Source organism: Sylvia atricapilla, chromosome Z (genome assembly GCF_009819655.1).
Source record: "Sylvia atricapilla isolate bSylAtr1 chromosome Z, bSylAtr1.pri, whole genome shotgun sequence".
In the NCBI taxonomy this organism is placed as follows: Eukaryota; Metazoa; Chordata; class Aves; order Passeriformes; family Sylviidae; genus Sylvia; species Sylvia atricapilla.
The window spans coordinates 9,684,155-9,705,585 of record NC_089174.1 but is presented as its reverse complement, the minus strand read 5'-3'; the positions used below and the strand labels follow the sequence as shown (position 1 = coordinate 9,705,585).

General features: G+C 45.9%; 1 protein-coding gene across 3 annotated transcripts in view; it reads right to left on the bottom strand.

Annotated features, from left to right (window-relative positions):
- DOCK11 (dedicator of cytokinesis 11) overlaps positions 1-21,431 on the bottom strand; it is an 81,957-nt gene that overhangs the window by 14,382 nt on the left and 46,144 nt on the right. For all 3 annotated transcript variants that reach the window (XM_066339170.1, XM_066339171.1, XM_066339169.1), the window contains exons 31-46: positions 19,200-19,378; positions 17,291-17,404; positions 16,715-16,790; positions 16,333-16,436; positions 14,314-14,425; positions 14,126-14,192; positions 13,612-13,659; positions 13,359-13,424; positions 12,996-13,129; positions 11,776-11,891; positions 9,872-10,009; positions 5,177-5,359; positions 4,437-4,550; positions 2,540-2,755; positions 2,399-2,456; positions 604-710 (exon numbers count right to left, since the gene is read on the bottom strand). In XM_066339170.1, coding sequence (XP_066195267.1) covers positions 604-710; positions 2,399-2,456; positions 2,540-2,755; positions 4,437-4,550; positions 5,177-5,359; positions 9,872-10,009; positions 11,776-11,891; positions 12,996-13,129; positions 13,359-13,424; positions 13,612-13,659; positions 14,126-14,192; positions 14,314-14,425; positions 16,333-16,436; positions 16,715-16,790; positions 17,291-17,404; positions 19,200-19,378 — 1,832 coding nt within the window. The remainder of the gene's footprint in view (positions 1-603; positions 711-2,398; positions 2,457-2,539; positions 2,756-4,436; positions 4,551-5,176; positions 5,360-9,871; positions 10,010-11,775; positions 11,892-12,995; positions 13,130-13,358; positions 13,425-13,611; positions 13,660-14,125; positions 14,193-14,313; positions 14,426-16,332; positions 16,437-16,714; positions 16,791-17,290; positions 17,405-19,199; positions 19,379-21,431) is intronic.

Genomic DNA, 21,431 nt, shown 5'->3' with positions numbered 1-21,431 from the left:
TGTCAAGGATCCTCAAGCCTTGATGAATGAGCAGCTGGGCTGCAGGGCCACCTCTCTCAGCCGTGTGGCCAAACCAAGGCAGCTGCACAGGGACGGTGCAGAAGTACTCGTGAGACTTTGTGACTCATGGGTGGATCTACTCACTTCCCCTTGTGCATGCCTTGCTATGGGTTCTGGATAGTTCTGCCACCATGGTGCTCTGCAGCACAGCCCTAGCTCCAAGGGGACCCTAAGATAATCTCTCCCTGGCAGACCTTCACTTCATTCGGTCCCTCCTTGGAAATACCACACCCAGCTGTGCTGCCCTGTGCTGGCAACATTGGCGTTTGCCTAACACAGAAGGCAAAGGCTGTGGTGCAGCATTTTCAGCCTCAGTGCTAGAAATCCCTTTCATAGGAATCAAGACCTTACATCAGCTTTACCTGTCTGGATCATACACAGAAAATTCTTCACAGCAGATTTCTCTTGGGAAATTGGAATGGAACAGCCTTGTTTACAGATACCAGTGTACAACTGCAGTTTGTTAGAGCTCACATGAGCAAAGTCTAAAACTAAATCCTTATCAGATATCAAATATCCTGTATCTACAGTATAGGACCTCACCTCACTGTAATGTACATCCATCATCCCACCATCTTCTTTCATCGCACCTTCTTCATCAATGTTGGGAGTGATTTTCCTGAAGGCAGTGCATCCACTGGGAAACAGTTCTGCAGCAGACAAAAGCAAATTGATTAGTGGAATTATCTCAAATGTGTCATGCTGCTGTACTTTAACCTGAGCTGGCAAACCAATGCCACTTAACAACTCTCTCACTGCCCCACTCAACCCTGGTGAGATGGGGAGGAGAATTGGGGAAAAGAAGTAAAACCTATGGGTTGAGATAAGAAACTAAACTAAGGTAATAGTAATAACAATAATAATAATATAGAAAGATAAACCTCAAGAAAATCAAGCGATGCACAACAGTTGCTCATCACCTACTGACCAATACCAAAACCATGCCCAGACATGCTCCCTTTCCAGGTAACTCCCCCAGTTAATATATTGGACAAGGCATTTTGAGACATGACATATCCCTTTGGCCAGTTCAGGTCAGCTGTCCCAGCTATTCTCCTTCCCAGGTTTTCATGCAGCTCCTCACTGGCACTGCATGAGACACTGAAGAAGTCCTTGACTTAGAGCAAGCACTACTGAGAAGCAATCAAACCAGCTGTGTGTTGTCAACATTACTCTCGCTCTGAATCCAAAACAGAGAACCAGCTACCAAGGAAGAAAAGTAACTCTATCCCTACCCAGCTATTGCTGGAGAGCTGGGTGGTAAGCAGACAGCACTCTACACTCCTAGCAAGGAAGCCTTTGCTAGGAGTGTACCTCACCCAGTTAGGTACCCCAAAACTTTGGGTACTTCAGCCTTTACTGAACCATTCCAGCCTCTGTATGTGTAAAGAGTGCCAGTGACAGAAATAACTCAACCTTCAAACTTCATTTAATATTTCTTTGGACTTGTTCCTCTTCCCTTTTAGGAGTTCTCCTTTACCAGTACTTGTGGGAAGCAGCCTTTGTGTACAAATAAAACATTGCGAACTTTCATAACCCTCGCTCTGCAGCCATGTGAAACGTGCATATGTATCATAAGAACAAGTCCTGATTTTTCCCACTTTGCAAAGACAAAGTATAGAATTTGGAGGGGCTCCAATCATTCTGAGCAGGGCACTGAATGGCAAGGCAGTGGATGTAATCAGCTTTTACGCAGTCTTAACTTGCTAAAATGTTAAGGGTCCATTTCAACAATTACTCCCTTAGATGGAAATAAGAAATAAGATCGATATACCCACTGTGGAACAGGTACTCAAAAGAAAACCTGCAATGTGGTGAAACTTGAGAACACACAGCTCTGTCCTTCCTTCCTGTTTTGCACTAAGCCACAAAACTCTCCTTTTCTTCTGACTGTTCTTTACATATGTGTATTGTTAAGCCACAGTCTCATTTTTTGACTGAATTTCGACTGCTTTATTCTACGGTTTTTTCTATTGCTTATAGTAATAATTCTGATGATCATATTGAGTCAGCTTTTAACATGGCCTTCCCCTATGAGCACATTTCTTAATGTAAAACACAAGTGAATATTTAAACCAAGACATGATGTGTCAGTTCTTATTTCACTCAGCACTATGCTAGCGTGGCTAAGTAAATAGGTATGAATAACAGTCATTTCTTAAAGCTACTCATCATCCTCTCGCTTTATACACTGCAATAACTTTATTTTTCCTTTTCAGCTTGTTTATAAAATAATAATTTAGCAAACTGAGAGAGCCTTGTCTTTAAAACGATTCTGACACCCCAAGACCCCACCCACCATCATCTTCCTCATGTCTCCCAAACAGCAGACACTTACTTTTTCTGTGCAGGAACTCTGCAACGAGGGCTGCTACATGAACATAACACATGGCTGCCTGCAAAGCACAAAGGGAAATTATCAAAATGTCATCTGTAAATCTGCCCTGTTGTGCGCCACATTTTTAATTGCACAAATTACCTCAGAGAAGTCTCCATTCTTCACATGTATCTTGGCCATGCTGTCCAGCCACGTCTTCCGGAGCTCTGGGGTACTTGCGTAAGACTTGGCCAAACTGTACTGGAGATCTACCAACATTTCTGGGTCCTTCTCATGTTCTTTCATTTGAGCAGTAGCCATGAGCACTGTGCGGATTCTCTTTGTCAAATCTTTGACTTCGGAAGGAAAAGCCGTTACCTGACACAAACCAAACTGAATTAGAGGCTAACACAGAAAATTGGCTTTGCCAATGAATGACCCTTTCAGACAACACTCCACTTATCTGAAAACACTGAGAACACAGTAGATAAATGCTAATCAACTCTTCCTTACTGAACTCACACTGCACACAGTGTACAGAATTTCAGAGGCATTCAGAGACATTTCAGTCACAACATGCACAGGGCCAATCTCTCCAGGTTGTGCCCAGGATGCCAGGCTGGCTGTTCCCGTGCTACAGTGAGGCTGCCACTTTGGCATCCTAAGGGGCTGGTGTAAGAGCAACACAGAAGTGCTCCATGAATGCAGATGTCTCTGGATGAGACCATAAACCATGGCTCCAATGTTTTTTTCACGTCATTCAACATCTGGCTTGTTAGGCTCTGATGTGGTCTCCCTTCAATTTCTAAAGCCCAGAAGGCATTTATAGAGCTTCCAACCACAGGAATGTAGTAGAGGAGCACGTGCTCCGATCTGATCCCCTGCTCAGAACAAGGCCAGCACTGAGTTAGAGCAAGGCTTGTCGAGCCAGATTTTATAATCTCCTAAAACAGAAAAACCACCTCCTTTCTAGGCCCTGCCCCAGGGCTGCACAGTGTTCTTGTGAAATAATTTTTTCTTAAGAAAAATTGGAATTGCCCTTGCTGCAACTGGCATACACTGCCTTTTGTCCTGCACGCCACACTGCTGAAAAGAGTCTAACTATGTATCTATAAACTGTCTACTGTGGAAAGCAGCAGAAGGTTCTCCCTCAGCTCTGTCCCCTACAGGATGAGCCTGGTTTATGCTCCCCCTTCTCAGACTCCTGTTCCCCAGCTGCTGCTGTGGCTGTGCACAGCATTCTCTCCAGTGTGTTGAAATCTTTCTTGTACTCTTGCACTTACTTTGTATAGTAAATACATAAACTTGAAATAATGATCATCTTGTGATATAAATTACAAGTAAAGTACAGCTCAATGAAACCCTTACCAACATCTGTGTGCTGAGGTTTTTGCCAGGTATATCCTACCTATAAATTTGTTAGACCACAATTAAACACCTAATGGAAGTTCCCATTAAGCCTTTAGGTCATAGGATAACCGTGGAACTGTAAAAACACTTCCCATTTCCCCTATCCTGCCTTGGCAGCTACTCTGTGCAAAATGGAGCATGCTCCAATTGCTCAATGGGTTGGGTACAAACCACTAATTCTAGCACAAAGACAGGCAATTATTTTCCCAAGAAATACAACCATCAATCTCCAAATTAAAGGTCTTTCTTAACATTACTGACACTTGGTGGAATAAAACCAAATCCTGCTAATTGTTACCTTCAGGCTACAGGAACACCAGACTTCCCCATGTAATTTCTCTCAAAGCTGGGAGTTCCTGGAAAGCTCTTTGGACAGCCTTGCAAGCAGAACACTGCAAAGCACAACCTGAGCTGCTGGGCTCCCTCCCCTTGGAGTGAGGCCTCAGGTTTGGAGCATGACCTGCCTGAGCAGCTGGTCCTATTGCTGCGGGCATAACACCTGTTTACTGAGCACATGCAGCCCACTATGAGCCTATAAACCACAGTTCCAGTCATCAGCCCAACACTTAAATGCAGTTTCTTGGAGACTGTCCCCAGCCTGGCATAAATGGCTGATAGCACATGACGGAGTGTGACATTTCCAACTCACCTTCAGTGGCCTGTCGCTGTTTGCAAAGTTGTTAATGATGAGCAAGGAGTCCTGAAATCTGGTTCCACCACTGAGGGCCACATCTGCAATTAACTGGCTCACTGCAATTATTATCTGTGGGACAAGATAGAGGCCTTACTAAAAAAAGCCCTAAAAAAGGGGTTTTATTGAGGTCACAGTTAATAAAATGCTCACAAGAGAACACCACATCTTTTCCACCACATAAGCAGCGGTTGGCATTGTGGCTCAGCTCTCACATCTCCCAAGGACAGACACTTCTCAGAGGACCAAACTGCTTTGCAGAACTAACAATAATATATTATAATATGAATCCTTGTTTGGACATTAGCTACCTTCTCCTGTGACTCTTTACAGCCCAGAGGGTACTCATCTGCCCTCCTACATTTGCTTCAAAAGCTACCAATGCCAAAAAAGCAGCTCCAAGGAAATCCCTACTCCTGCCTCAAGGGCAGCTGTCCTTTCCACCCTAGCCCAGTCAGTCTCTGGCACAGAGATGTGTCTGGTGTCTGACACTCTAAAACTCAACAGGTTGGAGTACCTGATGGCAATCATTTTACCTGGACCAGTCACTGGAAATAGGAATTAGGAGAAGCCGGAGGATTTTAATCCATATGGCAATGGCAGGATCCTCTGCAGGTATGAGGTCACCAAGCTCTATTGCTGTATCTGTTCATTAAATCAGAAGTGTCCTGCTCTCTAGCTTTTCTCCAGCCACTGACCTGAAGATGCGTTCTCAGAAACGTTCTCCTTTTAGTGAACTCAAAATTATTTCTCATCAGAAGGTACAGGAGAGCAGAGGCTTCATTCCTTGTGGAGGACACCTTGGAAGTGCAACACTTCAGGATCTCATAGCAGAGAGCAGCACACATGTTCACCCTTCCCCTGAAAAATGCTGAGGGAAACTTCACAAGAGACATACAAATATTAGAAAATACGCTACTAAATGGCACAGGGTTCAGATGGGCAGGGGAACGTGGAAACAAACTAAGCTCCAGCCTGGACAGCCTCAGCAAAACTTCTGCCAGAATTCTGAGCTTGAAAGTATTTGTGGGAATGAATTTGGGGCCTATTTTTAACCACATTTCCTAGAGCAATGTGAACATTGCTGTCACGCTTCTTGGGGATGTGGCTGCTTATGTCCATCTAATCCCTTCCCTGATAACATCTGGGTTTATTGGCAAATTCTCACCAAACTGGACTGACAGACTTACGTTCTAACAAAAGCCATAATCATAAGCAGTGGGGCAGAGAGGAGAGGTCCCACAGACATTCCCACCACAAGCTGCTATCTGGAACACCAGAAAAATCCATCGGAGCCCAACCAGGAATCCAACCTCACTGGGAAACGTGACCTGCAATGCTCTTACTTCTACTTCTACATGAATCATCCAAAACCATCTAAAATCATGCCTGCATGCCCTCAGGAATGCAAACAAGAGACTGGCTTGTTCTCTCAGAGCCTAAAATTCAGAGACCGCCCCTGCCTCCCTGGACAGGACCACCCAGAGAAAAGCAGGACCAAGCCAAGCCACAGTGCAAGCTCCCTTGGTCACAGCAGGGCTCAGGGACCTGCAGCAGGGAGAAGGGGAACACCAGCACCCTAGTGGCCTGTCTGTTCCCTCCCCAAACCCTTGGGCACTGCTGTCAGGGCAAGCTCAGCCCTGCCTGGAAAGGGACACCTGCAGCAGAGCCTAGTGGGCAGCAGCCTCCTGGGGATGCACGGCTGTGTCCGTCTGGCTGCGGTCACAAGAGGTGGCTGGTGGGGAGGTGACACCACATTCAGCCTCTTTCCACCCCTGGCCACAGCAGACTGAGCACAGGGAAGCAGAACAAGGAAGGGTTTTGTGCTGGCACTTCGTGCTGGCACGCAGCCACCGCCGCAGCCACCGCAGGGATCTGCTGGGGAGGGGAGATGCCAACACCTCCCGAGGGGTGGAGGCTGCTTGGGCATTGCACAGCAGCACTCTGCTTCTTCTGCTGCAGCTGGAGACCAGGCCCAAAGAACTTCCCGGCACAGAGAGCCAACAGAGGCAACCATGGTTTTACCTACTCAGAGGAAAGGTGTGTTCAGTTTGTTCGAGACCCCATGGTCCCCACGGGGCTTGGCCCATTAGCCACTTTTATCTGCCCCCCTACCTTCTGCCCATGGGAGATGACAGCAAATAGTGTCATTCCGAGGCTGAAGCTGTGCTTGTGGCCCTCCACTCCCTGCATTAAGCACATATGTTCCAGGAAACCTTGTAGGTACTGCTGTGGTTGCCACCATGGCTTGCTGGTGACACAGTCTTAAAGCAGGTATCTAGGACCTGCGGCTAGCAAGATAATGGGATTGCACCAAGAAACCAGAATTAGGAAACAAAATACTTTTTGTTCACTGCCTTTGGTCAAAAATTATCTTCAAAAAACAAAATGGGAGGAAGAAAGAAAGAGGCAAACAAACACAGGGCCACCAAGATCCTGTTTGCCCTTGGGAAAGGAGCTCCTGAGGAAGTGCTGCCCACAGTAGTGCTGTCCTTCCCCCAGAGTAACACGGGATCGTGGTCAGCACTGGACTCAGCCCAGAGCCGGCACAGCTGTGTGACAGGGCATGCACAGATAGCACAGTGATGGTGGCACCTGCTCTCAGCAGAGACACTGCCTGCCTGCAGAGACCTTCCAGACATTTCTGACCCACTGCTGGGGACAAAATCCTGGCTGGGGAATCTGCTGCAGGAGGAGCCCTGTGCACTCCCCTCCACACCACACCAGCTCTAGAGGAAAACCTGTGCCCTTTTCCCAGGGAACCCATGTCTCTTTCTGGAGACCAAGCCCAAGCAGATGCAATGGCTCCTGGTGCTAGGTTCAGGGAAGCAGCTCCATGGCTGCTGGAGATCTGGCCAGGTGCTGCCTGTGGCTCTCCAGCTGGCCCAGAACACACCCTGGGGAGAGCATGAGACAGCCCCTGTGGTGATGACTGCATGCTGCAGGAGTCCATTTCTGATCCAGCCCCAGTACAATGGACCAGAGCAGGGGTCCAGCCAGCAGCCAGCTTCCAGAGAGGCCTCAAAGGGACAGGACAGCCATGGGGACAGGCAGAATGCATGTCTGAGCTTGTCTTTAATGCACACCCCTCATCTATGCATGTTTTCCTTTCTAACCTTTAATTTAAAGACCATTCCTAAGCATGCATATAGGTATTTATATATATGGATTTATCTGTAAGTGATGCTCTGAAAAGACAGATTCAGTTCTTAAGAAAACCTAGAGTGTAAAACAAAAATAATCTAGCTTTTGTTGGTTCTTGCCAGCCAGTAAAACAGAGGCAGCTTTCTTGCCAAATTCCCAGAATATATGCGTGCAACCAAAATCAAAGATACAAACAATTACAGAAGACTTCTGTTCTTTGCACTCTTGCAATGTTTTTAGAAGTCTTCTACCTATCAAATGACTGGATTTAATGCAGAAGACAAATTTTGGGATGCAAGAATACATTTCAGGATTTTTTTCCCTCCAGCAACCATTTGCTGTGACCAGAGGTAAAAGGGGAATTCTTTTCATTGTAATGATCGCTACAGAAGCTATAAAGATGAGGAATTTTCCGTTCTAGCTGTGACAAAGGTACAAGTCCCATTTGCTTTTTTTGAAGTTACAAAGCAGAGCACAGCTAGTATTTGAAAACAAACTTGCAAGAAAGCATTTCATCCTTGACTTGTCATGAAATGCAGTGACCACCTGCCACAGCCACCATAGCCACTTTAGGCCTTAGAAGAATCTTTGAGAGGACTAAAAGGAAGTTTGGTACTTGTGTGGTTATGGAGTTGGCAAAGAAAACACTTCCTCCTTATAGATACCATCTGCTGGGCTCATATCTTACTTTTACAGAAGCCATATATGTCCTGTCATAGGGGAAATGTGAGAAAGCTGAAGTCAATAATTTGTATCTTTAAAGAACCATGATGTGAAATTTAGCATGGATTTAGACTGGCATAAATCCAATAAGAAAATCCCACTGCCCATCCTTGCAGCAGCCAAGCATGAAGCCTCCTTGCTGTCACTGGTGTCTTGGAGAGCAAGTGTGGAACCCCTAAAGGGCTCTCCTGAAGGCTTTGAAGGCTGACTGCAAGCTCAAATTAGGCAGGTGTGGAGGTTTGGCTTCCCATTTAAATAAAAACCACAGAAAATACGCCAGGAAGGCAAGGAATGTCTGTTATTTGCCATAGGCACAAAACAAATATTTCTGGCTAAACAAACTTTTGGCTAGCAAGGGGGAGAGTGGGGTGTGTGCAGCTCTGCAGCAGGATGGATCTCAAGCCTAAGCAGATCACAAGCAAGCAGAAAACTCAAAAGAAAGGCAGAGCAATAAACACAGATGGAACCCTGCAGAAAAACTGAGTGATTCCTTCCCCCGTCAGTTGCAAATCTAGCAGACTTTAAGAAGTCCCACGGAAAAACACCTTACAGGAGACCATGCTGACTGGAGCAGACAGGGAGCCAGCAAGACATCTGCATTTCTGCTTCTCACGTGCTTGATTAGCACAAGCCAAAATCCGGCCCTAGACTTACACTAAGTCTTAGCTTTGCTGTAGGGTTACTGCAACATGTTCAAAGCACAGACTTTTTCCACCTTTGAAAAACAATTTAGCATGCTCTTCTTTTAATCAGACTTTGCTCAGCAGCTAGTGCAAAAGCTCCTATGCAAGTTACTCTTTGCTGCTTACCACTCAGATACTGTGCCCTGCCTGGCTGCAATCTGTCACATGGATTTTCCTTGTTAATGAAGTGTTGTGATTAAGGCATTTGAGATGTTTAAATTAATTTTATATTTATGATAACTGTGCAGCTTGGGAGGAAGGGTGTTTGCATGTACATCGGGTCTAGAAAACATCCCCATGAACAGTGGCAGGTTTTGACAAGCAGAAAAGGCAAGGTCAGCCAACAGATGCCAACAGCATCCATCACTGCTCTTTTGTGGTCAGCTGTGCCTTTGTTAGAGCTTGAGCTCGGGGCATTAAACAGCCTCACTACCTGCCAGGGCTCAGAGAGCACAGAACAAGGTTCAGCAAGAGCTATCATCTCTCCCAGGCAATGGGTGAGGAGCTGCTTGTCACTGCATGCATTATTCAAGCAATAGCACTGTTAGCAGCATTGGCACTTTGGGGCAAAGATTCCAGCACCAGCTGTTGGTTGAACTGACACTAATCTTCATGACCAAGGCAAGTGAGGGAATTCCTTATGATTTCTCCTTCTGCTTCCTGATATCCAACAAAAAATAAATAACTAGAGAACTTAACCTAGGCTGTTTTGGTCTTTTTAAAATCAGTTGAAGCGGCTGTCTAAAACACATCTCCAAAATATCAGTCTAACAGGGGTTTCACCATACTGGCCCCTCTGCCGTACTTATAAGTCCTCCCACACCCTTGTCATGTATTACCTACCTTGCTAATGAAAGCTCTCAGAGAGGCAAACACGTGCTTTAGAGCTGCTTCTGACTGTCCATTTTTGAGAAAAGCCAGATGAATATCAAAAACCTTCTTCATAAGTGGATTGTGGCCATCGTTGTTCAAAAGCTGGGTCTGGAAAACAACAGGAGAATTTACTTTGGAGAAATGTTGTGCCTGAAGCTGGAAATGACAGAGATAATTTTGCATAATTAATCACGTTAATTCTTAAGCCAGATAAGCAACAGGGTCTTTCAGTAAAAATATAACCAATAAAATGTGACAATGACTAAAAACTTACGGTTATTAGCAGAGAAAAAACCTAAAATATTTTATCACTTTTGCATCAATAATTCTAAAGCCTAAGTCAACATTCTCTACAACCTTCACTGCTTGCCTAGTTATTTTAACTAAAACATGCTCTTTGCAATGTAACTATCACACTGGTTTTCTTCCATTTATTTTTATTTGTCTTGAAAATTGTTTTGTTTGTAGTCCAAAAGAGAGAGAGGGGAAAAAAATAAAAAAAGACCCATCTTTTCACTGGATACATTTGTAGCTAGAGTTAGTCATATAACTTCCCTTATTTCCTGCAGAGTTTTGCCAGTTTGCACCTTGTGGAGATATTGTAAAATGGAATTACTCGGGGGTTATTGATACAGTTTGGTGTCAGACCAGGTGGGCTGTGCCTGCTGCCATGCCCACAGGGCTGTGTAGGAAGCTTGAGCACGACACAAGGATGTGGATATCCTGTACTGATAGGAAATCAACAGCTCCCATACCACTGCCAGTCCTTGCAATCCTCGGGCTGGCTCAGATTTTGACACCTTGCACAGACCTTGTGGTAAGTTCAAGATCCAGACTTCTACACTGAGCTCATTTCCTGTGGCAGTGGAACAGCACCAGCCCAGCTGCTGCAGCACAGGACCCACTCGTGTGTGGTGTGACCAAAAAGCGAAGCTGTAGCCCACTAAAGGGGAAGGGAATCCAGTCCATCCTGTGGTTTGAAAATCACACTGTTTTGTGGTTCAGAGATATTCCAAAAGAGGCAGTTGAGAAAGTCAAGCAAGTTTTTAAGTGTTGCATTGAAATCCTTTTGCTGTTACCAAAGTTCTAAGGAGTAATTTAATATCTGCACCAGGATGGCTTTTTAGCCCTGCAACAGAAACAGAGGCTATGAACACCTTTCTCTTCATCTCCATCTAAAAGGACATATTCATTGTGTTTGCTCTGAAATCCAGAGCTGTTCTTGTGACACTATGCGAGACATGCCGCTACATGCAGGATTCCTCTGATTACGCCTCATGAAGAGCATTTCTGGAGCAGAATTTTGCTGCCATCCCTTGAAAGTTTCCCTTCACACAAGGGCCTTGGTTTTTGTAGCTGCCAAAAGCATGAATCCCAATATGGAAGAGAAGACTTCGACCTGTGATTCTGGTTCTGTCTCCACTGGTAACCACAGCTGGAGTGCCTCTGCCCATGAAATGTTTATGTATAGTGATTCAAAGAAATCTGGGCCTTGCTTCTAGGTAATTTAGGGTACAAAAGAGTGAGTATTCTAAAAATGTTGGACATTGATTTCCCGTTCCTCTAGTCCGTCCTTTCTACACGATATATATTTCCTCTTTTTCTATTTTTTACAATACCTACAGGCATGGTATAACATCCACATGATTTTCTCCAGCCTTGCAGTTTTGGAGAAATGGCAAGACTGTGTAAGGGTAAAACCACTCTGAGACCCTGTGAAACACTCAGTGTTTTGGAAAATAAACAAGCTGCAAATGATTTGCTTTTGTAAAGCCTTCCATTTTCTTCTACTCTAGGAGAACAAATCACCAAAATCCACACACATATAAGAACACAGGACACTTTTCTACAACGTTTTTGATTTCAGTGCTGACCTTGAAACTCTGAGTGAAAAAAGAGATGGCGTCCAGGACTGTCAGGCACACTTCAGTGGCAATACTGCCCTCCAGTAATGCCTGGTGCACAATATCTGCTTCCGAGGTGCCTGCATCTGTGGACAGAGAGAAAATCAGGAGGAAACAGCGTTCAACACTCCAGCTCTCAAAAAATCTAAGTGCTGATACAGATAAGGCTCTCCCCTTGCACTTCACTGCATTTGGGAGATTATGCAAGAACAGCAAGATGCTGAATTTGCCAGCTCCACTCAGAGAAGCTGCCTCGGCCTGATGCCACACCAGGAAAACAGCACCTGTACTGCCCCTTAATACAGCTGTCTTTAAAGCCAGACAGAGCATGAGGTGTCCAAGTTGTCTCCAGAGAGGGGAAATGGCAAAGTGCTCCAATGGGACAAAATGCACTCACATAGAGGCTTAAAGCAGATCCCAGATCTCTGTGAAGTGCAGCTCTCCTGCCCACCCTGTTCTCTACCCAAACCAAGGCATTACCTCTCATAAATCATCCCCCACCCCCAAGTGGGCAGCTCTGTATAAGGAAAGAGTTTAAGTTTACCTTGAAACATTTTAGGAAGTTTAACTAGAAAGTTCTGTGCCCTTCTCATTGAAATTGGCTCAGTGCCAGCACAGAGACATTGATGGGGCATGCAAAGTGTAGCTCAAAGCCTGCTGATGATTTCACTGGGCCAAGCGCCAAACAACCCGCCTGAACTATTGCATACTAAAGAAGGAGCACAAAGGAACTAAGGGGCTTTTTGGAGCGTTTTTAGCAGAGGTTCCTGTGACACCTGTGCTCAGCTTTTACTTTTGTCTCTGTAATGTTTACTATTTTTCATGAATTAAACCATTTTACAAAACACCTCTGAAGAGCAGTCTTACTATGATTATTTTAAGCCAATCTGCAAGGGCTGGACCCTCAGAGGTAATGGGTACCCCAGCAGTTACCTGCACATACACTCAGCCAAAGAGCTGAGTCAAGACAGACAAGAGCAGAAAGCCACACAAGTCCTAAGTCCCAGGAGGGCTTTTAAGGGGCTGGCTTAAATGCCACCCTCTAGGAGTGTTGTGGGGAGGCCTGGTGACCACTCAGTTCTGTAGAATTTGAGTAACCTGAATCAACCAGCAGCAAGTGGAGAATGGTTACACGCATTTTTCACCAGGCTGGCACCTGCCCTGGGCCCCTCTGGCTCTGCTGTACGTACTGTGGTTGAGGGTGAAGGAGGTGTCCAAGCTGCCCAGGTGCTGCAGCCGTGCCCCAGCTCTGCTGCGGAGCACTGGCATGGTCTGGGATTTCCTCTCGGCCGCCGTGTGCTTGGCAAACCAGGAATCCTGCACCCTGGAAGGGGGAGAAAAACAGCGTTTGGGCAGCAGCAACAGTCATACCACGACTGGATTACACAAGGCACCAAGATGGAGACCTCTTCCCTCCAACACACCAATCTGTGACAGTCCCAGTGGGACTGACCACACAAGGGTAATCTTGCAGCCCAAGAAGGACCTAGGGGTAATACAAGAGCAGGAATACTGCTAAGGAAGCAGGGATGCAGCAGGGACTCTTGTCTCACCTGCAGCTGGCTGGGGGCGTCATTGCCAACCTGCACTTGCCTGAGCCCGGGGATCTCATGCAGGAGCTGGAGGGGAGGGAAAGGGGAGGGTGCTGAGATGAGGGGCCCCTGCTCAGCGCACAGCGGTGAGTAGAGCACAAGACCCACTGGGGTTTGCCCAGAGTGAGGGTGCACGAGCCCTTCCCACCTCCAGTGGGGCAAGGAGCATGGAGATGACCTCCACATGCCAGGACCAGATGGAAGGATGAAGTACCTGGCAATATTCCTCTTCCCCACGTATCTGAAGTGAAATAAACACATCCTAGGAAGAAAATGAAATAGGCTTCTTTTACAAATCCTGCAGATCCAGAACATTTAAAACCTACCCTGGTGTGGCCTGCAGACACACTTCTCTGTGCACAGGGGTTTGGGTCTGTATTTACAAGTCATTTGCCCTCACATTCCTGGTTTCAAAATTCTGTGGCACATCCCTGTCTTCTCACCCATCTGTTCCCCCAGCATTTGCTGTAAAGTGGAAGCTGTGATAGTGACAGGGGAAGCTGAGCCCACAGGTGTGACAGATCTCAGACAGGGCATAGGGTACTGCCACTTCAATGTGCTTCCTCGACATGCACTTGCTTTTCCTCAGAAGGAGGAAGAGCATGTCATTCCAACCTGCCCAGACACCCCTAGTGCTGCACAGGACAGTGTGTGCTCTGTGGTCTCCTCCTTAGCCATTCTGACCACACAAAGGTGCAGTGTTTGACGAGCAGCCTCATGATACTCACTCCAGAAGCACGAGGACATTGATCAACTCCTGGGAGGAGAATTTGTTCCAGTAAGCTAAAAGAGTATCTGAAAGAAAATGAAGAAGAGTACACTGAGATTTTAGAAACCTCAAAGGGGGGGACCTTACAGATCAAAACTGATGGTTTCTTCTCTTTCTGGCTGCCTCTAGAAAGCAGGAGGCACCAACCTTCAGAGATCATCTTCACAATGTACAGATGACACATGAGAAGTGTCCGGATCTCAAACTGGTCCAGTCGGCTGCAGTGGGACACACTGCTCCTCATGGAGCTCCTGCGGATCTGTTGGGACACAGGTGTGACACAGAGGGCCTGGGCTGTGCACCAGAGGCTGTGCAGCATGGACACAGCAAACCTGGCACATGCCAGGTGTGCTGGCACCCCTCCTGCCCCCCACATGTGCACCCCACAGCACCATGCCTTGGAAACAGCTCATCCAGAGATGAGCAGCCTGGAAACCCTGGTACATCACCACACACTTCTCTGCTCGGAGAAAAAGTGTCTGGGCAGTAAACGACAGGTTATTCAGCAAACACAAAGCAGCCTGCTTTCATTTCCCCTGCTCTCTGCAGCATCTAAGCTCCAGGACATTTTTAATGCCAGTTCTTGTAAAAAGAAATTGACTGGTTGTCACCATTTAAAGCAAAAATCTGACTCTGTTAAAGACATACACTTCAAAACAAAATGTCAGTTATTAAAAAAGGAGGACATTTTATCTTAAGAAAGAACTTTATCTTCCCCTTGATTTTTGGAAATGTTTCAAATTTCCTCCTACTTAGTGACTCAGGCAAAGTAAGTGAAAACCTGCTGATGAGTCAATTTTTGTGGGAAAGGCTTGGGCATTGTGTGGTGGAAAGCATGATTTCTATAGTTATAACAATTTTATTTTGCATTCCCTGTGCTTGCCTGAGCTTCATCCTTCAATAAATGGATATGAGTAAGCCCTAGGCTTCTCCTAAAGCTTTGCCTCGCATGTTTGAAGAGGGATCCACAGATCTTATTTGCAGTTTATTCTGGGATAAGCTGCGGATACAAGTCATAGTAAAGCAGAAATAAACAGTAATTTTAGAGTTGGAGACACGGTGCTGTGGCCAGAGATTTTGCTACTGACCATGCCAAACTATCAAGTCAGCACACAACTCACTCCAGGGGAACGGGGCAATGATCAAAGTGTCTGCCTCTGCACTGCACTGTGCTGCTCCATGTGCCATTGCTTTTACACGGTTTTGTGGATATTGCATTCCCTTACAGAAAGATTGCTCACAACAACTCTGAAAAACATTCAAGAGCATTCAAGAGGAGGATGTCTGGCCATGGGGGAAGAGCTGAGCTGGAAGCAACAGCACCTCCTGCAAAATGCATCAGCAGTGCTGGAGCACATGCTCAGGGCTTTGCTGGAGAGTCAAATGCTTGGCTCTGCTTGGTCCCAGGGCTCTGTGATTGATGGAGAAGAGCTTGCAAGGCCCCACCTCTTCTGAGCATGTCAAGACACAGCCACATGAACCCAGATAATCTTTGCCTTGCTTGTTACAAGGGCCAAAGTTTTTGAAGACGCATCAATGACGCATGACAACCCAAGATATCTGAAAAATGCCTTGAGGAAAACCAGGAACCAGTTTGCACGAATAACTCATTTCCATGTGTGCAATCTGTCAAGAATACCACTGAATACTCTGTCTGAACAGTGAGGTCAGAGGTCTTTGTGGCACGACCATAGTCACCTGCAAGTTTGGGCCTGTGGTTATTTGCCTGGGCTGGTTTTCCTACAAACGCTTTATCTTGAGTCAGTGGTCACTGGCAATCTCACATCACTGCTTTGCCTCTCAGACATTTGGAAGCCAATTCCCAGCACCAGCCACTGGGGTCCAGCCAGGCTCAGACCCACCCACACACAGGGAACACATCTGAGTATGGATAAATGCACATAGGAGTGAAGATTTTCCACAGAGATTTTGCCTTTCATCTTCAACAAGTAATTTGTCAACAAATCCTATTTTTGGCTCAGCGTTGTTTGAAGAGGGAAAGCATACCAGACCCATGACTCTGACCTCTGTTAAACGTCAATTTGTTTGTTTCCAGAGATATCTATAGGCTGGCTTTGGACAGTCTTACCACAGGGAATCCTTTTCCCTCCCCCTTATTTAACATAGCCTGCAGGCTGAGCACTGCTCTTCCCAATGGTACATTACATTTTCACTCTGATCCGGAGAACTGGTTGCTCCCTCTGAGTTCAGGGATCCTTTTGAGTCCTCTCGCTTTATTGAATGGCCGTTTGGAAAGGCTGCTCGGCAGGCTGAAAAAAACCCCAGACCCCACAAGTAAACCCTTTGCACTTGTCAGCACAGCACAGGCAGCACAGATGGGGCTTGGCAAAGCCCCATGTCAAAAACTGGAAAAGGAAAAATCGAGAAAGGACAGTTAGGGTGACACCACATCTAGGGAAAACCATGCAAAGTGTGTGAGGTTTTTCAGGAGATGACTGTTTCAGGTTTGGGGTAATGGGTTTTGGGTGCCTCAGGCTGGTAATAGCTCTGTTAAACATAAATGGGGAGTCTAGGAAAATTAATTTACCTGGATCTTTGTCTGCAATCAGGCTGGATCTGCTTGAGGGGCATGGAAAACTGCATATGAGTTCATCCCTAGATGCCTGTAAAGCAACATAAGGTTTTGTGGCCAATTAAAGATAACACCTATTCTCTCACAGATGGGAACAATTCTACATAAAATGGCAAATTAGAGAAGGTTTTAAAAACAACACAGATGAAAACTGAAATTTCCTTCCTTGTATAACAAGGAGACAAAGGACTTGGGGATGAGTACAAAGAATAGCAGAACATATTAAAGTAAGCCATAGTACTGTTTTCCTTTTTGTTTTTCGAGTTGAATTTTTTAATTGCTTTTGTCAGATGTCCTATGTGTTATTCCTTGACCCCAACAAGGAGGAAAGTCTGGTCTGCAAGGCTAAGGCCACTTGGGAGCCACACACACAACTCTCAGGAAGATAGGAAACTCCCCAGAACAGCTGCTGGAGTCCCAGGCCGAGTCCTGCTCCAGCTCATTGCACTTGGAGAGAATCACCTCCCCTCACAGCACAGCACACACTGTCCAAAAACACGTCAGGCATGGAGGCATCCCAGCTTTACTCACAGGGCTGGAGGCGGGGCAGGAGGTTGGTGCCTCGTGGCCGGCCATGCGCTGCAGGTTCTCCAGGAGCACCCCAAACAGAGGCAGGTACAACTGGGCAATTTTTGCCTGCTGGTTCTGAAAGCAGGCACAGAGAAAAAAAATCTCAGTAAGAACCCAAGTTTCCAATGGAGCGAGAAAAGGGGAACTCTTGAGCCAAAACACGTATGCATATATATCTGTACTCAAACACTCTGTGTGGTGTTTGAGAATGTGAGTTGGTTCGGCTTCTCATCTCCACTCCTAGAGCTGCCAGAGAGATATTACCCTTCTAGCAACAAGCTTCGGGCACTTGGGGGTTTTGGAAGCTAAATAACATTCCCAGTCATACAGGATGTGTGAGAAACTAAGTCCTGGATTTCCTAACTCTTTAACTGGCACTTGACTCGCATAGTTTAAGTGCAACACCCAGGAATAACATAACAGAAACATTTGCTCCATGCCTGGTGCTGGCTACTGCTTCCAGTCAGAAATTCTCCATAGCAAATTCTTCTGGTGAAAACAATTTGTAGGAACAGATTAATTTGGATTAACAGGTACAGATCGAAAATGATTGAGTTAGCATTTTCTAAATCCAATTATTTTTTTTGTTAAACTTTAATTATTCTGGATTTGACTCAAAGGTGAAAAAACAAAAAAGGAACTTAAGGCTTGAAAATTGAGTAGAACCTTTTCAATAATAAAGAAATCGAATTTTTTCTTCTGTTCAGCATGACAAAAGATTAAAAAAAATCTTGAAAACACGCATGGGTTGACAAAACCTTCTCTTATCTGTTGATGGGGCTGGGGTGTGCCAACACAGGCTCAGCCTGTCCTGCCCATAATGTGATTTTTTTTAATTTGGAGTCTCTGGACACCATCTGAGCATCCTGCCCTGGTTCCAGGCAGTTTCCTGGTCACACTGCCTTGAGCACAACACATATACAAATATCCTGTGGGACAGCAGTAAAGGGGAGTTTCTGAGGAGTCAGGGGAGTGCTGCACACTGAGGGAGCAAACAGCTTTTGAGTTAGTCATGGATCCTCACTGCAGAGAAAAGCAAGCCCACCTCCACCTGGGCCTCCAAACAGGCAGAGAAGGGAGGGAAGAGGAGCTGGCTCTGGGCTCATGAGAGCCCCTGGCACCTTTGAGGCACTTATTTGGGGCACTTTGGGGCACTCCTCCCTGGCACTTCATGCCAGGAAGCCATCCATATTTCTGGAGAACAATCAGGAATGCGGCACCCTAGGAGCAATGTGAGGACCAAAACTCCAGAGGCATGTTTTCAGGCTACAGCAAGGACAGGGAGCTTCTGCGCAGACGGCTGGGCACTTTGGAGGGCACATGGGTCAGCAGGGAACAGTAACAAGATAAACCAAGCCCATTTCCAGCCTCTTTCAGCATCATCACATGCTGAGCCGCTGACCAAAGAAATCTGAGATCCATCTAGAGGAAATCCAGCACCTCATGAGAATCAGGATCCTCTCCTCTGAGTCACTAATTAATAAAACATACAGATGACTTGTAACAGAGATCAGTTCTGTTTCCTGATTATAGCATATTAATACAGGATATGAATTTCGGCCCAAGACCAGAACATCACTGATGTCCTAATTTTGTTGAACAACTCCTGGCTAATGACTCTCTCAAGTTCCTTAATGGTTTAGGGCTTAATTACCTAAATACTTAGCATGAGTAAGAGGGCTGCAGTTATTTCCTAGATGGTTTCTGAGCCATTACTGTTATTCCATAACTGCCAGTTATTTACAACAGTTCCCTAAAAAGCAATTAGAATACCCTTGGGTGCACCATGCAACATCCAAAACTCTGGTATGTGATTTTTTTTTCATAAAATTAAACAACAATAAGTTAAAGCCAACAAAACATGCCTGACCTTGTGCTGGTATCTGTTGTCAAAGGCATGCTTGATCAATAGGTTTTTTAAGACTGAGATGGCCATATATCTGATATCATAATTGTCCTGCAAGGCAGCAGAGGTTTCTCTAAGAAGCATCCCCACGAGGAAGTGATGCTTGCAATACTCATCAGTTAAACTGTACTCGAGATTTGTATCTGAAAGAAACAAGAAGGTGATGGTTAAGGGAAATGTTCCAAGAGTCTGTTCAGAGCAAGACATAACAGTCATGTAAGCCACAAAGTCCTCAAACAGTGTTCACCACTCTCCTACAGTGCACTGATCTTTGAACAAAGCTGAACTGACCACACAGTTTTCTCCACCGATGAACTAAGTCATAGCTAAGAACTTGGTGTCTCCCAGTTCAGGCTGTTGATTAATTTCAGCCCTCACTGTTTCAGCAGCATCTCAAGGAAGGAATTTCTGCAACATGATGCTCTGTAAAGCTTCTTTCTCGCATAAGTAATTTGTAAGTCAGAGATGGCTGAAATGGGGAGAGACAGCACAACTGACTGCCTGGGGATGCCTTGCTCCTGACTGGCGGCTGTCCTGTAAATTCCCACATCACACATGCAGTGGGGATACCAGCCTCCACCAGGCAGCTCTGAGGGTGGGAACGGGCAGTGGAAATGGTGGGTTTACCTGGCCACCCAGCCCTAGCTGGGCTGCTCTGCAGCTCATTCCACATCCTCCACTAATCTGTGTTCCTTCTCTCGAGGTCAGAGAGCAGAGTAAAAGTCTACAGTGCTGCTGGGATGAGGGATGCAAGTGAGAACATGGTGCCAAGTGACAAGTGCTGCATCCCAGTCTGCACAGGTGGGCAGCTGCATGGGACAGGGAGCCAGGCTAGGGCTCCAGGCTTGCCAGAAGCAGATATTGAACCCAGCTCCTCAGAAGCTGCACTGACTGCCAAGAGAAAGCCAGCTCAGTACCTCATCACTTCGCTCAACTTAACTTGTACCCTGCATCTCACACAGATTCAGGCAGATGGTGTGATCAAAGCAGAGGCTGTACCAGGGAAAGCATCACTTCAGCTGAGGTGCCTAGACAGAGCAGCAGGGAAGTGACAGACACACTGACTGTGGTGCAGGGTGCATGTGCACTGGGGCTGCTTGAACAGCCTTGTCCTGACACCATCTCCTCTGCGAGGCCATTTAACAAATCAGAACCACCAAAGGAATAACCCCAAAGCTTTGTGTTCTTCTCCCAAATGGTACAAATGCCATATGCTCAGCTCAGACTTTTTTTTTTTTTTTGTAAACTCCACAGGTATGAAAGTTTCTGTGGTAAGGCAGGGTGCATTCAGCTTTAAAAATCCCAGCCAAAGGGTTCCAACAGCTCTGTGGCTGAGAAAGATATTTTTAAATTCATTGATTCAAAAGCAACATTTACTGGATTCTGAAACTAGGATTCAGAGGAAAAGAAAAGCAATCTGGAACATTACCTGTTAGTCGTGTTAGCAAGTGCCTGATTGTCACACATCATGGTTACTATATTAGTTGGATGCAAGCTAATTGATTGGAAAGTGCATACTTAATTTGACATTAGAGGATTTAATCATTCCAGTTGGACCTACCTACTGAAGTGAACCATTCCACAGCAAATGAAAAAAAGTCTAATTATATGTAAAAAGAAAATGGGACAAATAAAAAGACGGCAAAAATAAACAGGAACAAGTAATGCTCTAAATCTTGGAGAAACAGGACAGTATGTCACGTTTTAATATACTTGTGAGGCCTTTGCTTAACTCCCAGCTTCTGTCAATCTCTTGGATTCTTTCCCATCAAACATTCCAAAGCTAATCATGTGCTGCTGGCCATGAGGTCAAGGTTGGGGCTTGCTCTGGCTGATGTCCTCATGTGAGGCAGCAAGGACAGACCAACAACCAGCCCTGCATTATCTAGGAGGTTTCAGAGTCACTGTTCCAAGATGCAACACTCCAACTCAACAGGATGTGGCTGCAGAGCTGTGCTCTGCCAGCCTGCCCATCTGCACTGGCTGAAGATGCAGAAAGTCTCTCCATCCACCTCTCGGAGGGCTATTCCTTCTTTTCCTAGGAACAGAGCAGCAGGGGTTTGGGCATCCCCTGTCTGCATCCGAACAGGCTGATGAAGAGGTCAGACACACCAGCAGCGTCTCTCCAGAGCCTGCTGTCCTCTGTGACCACAGGGCTGCCCATAAAGCCAGACAAGTTTGCAGTGAAGGTGCATC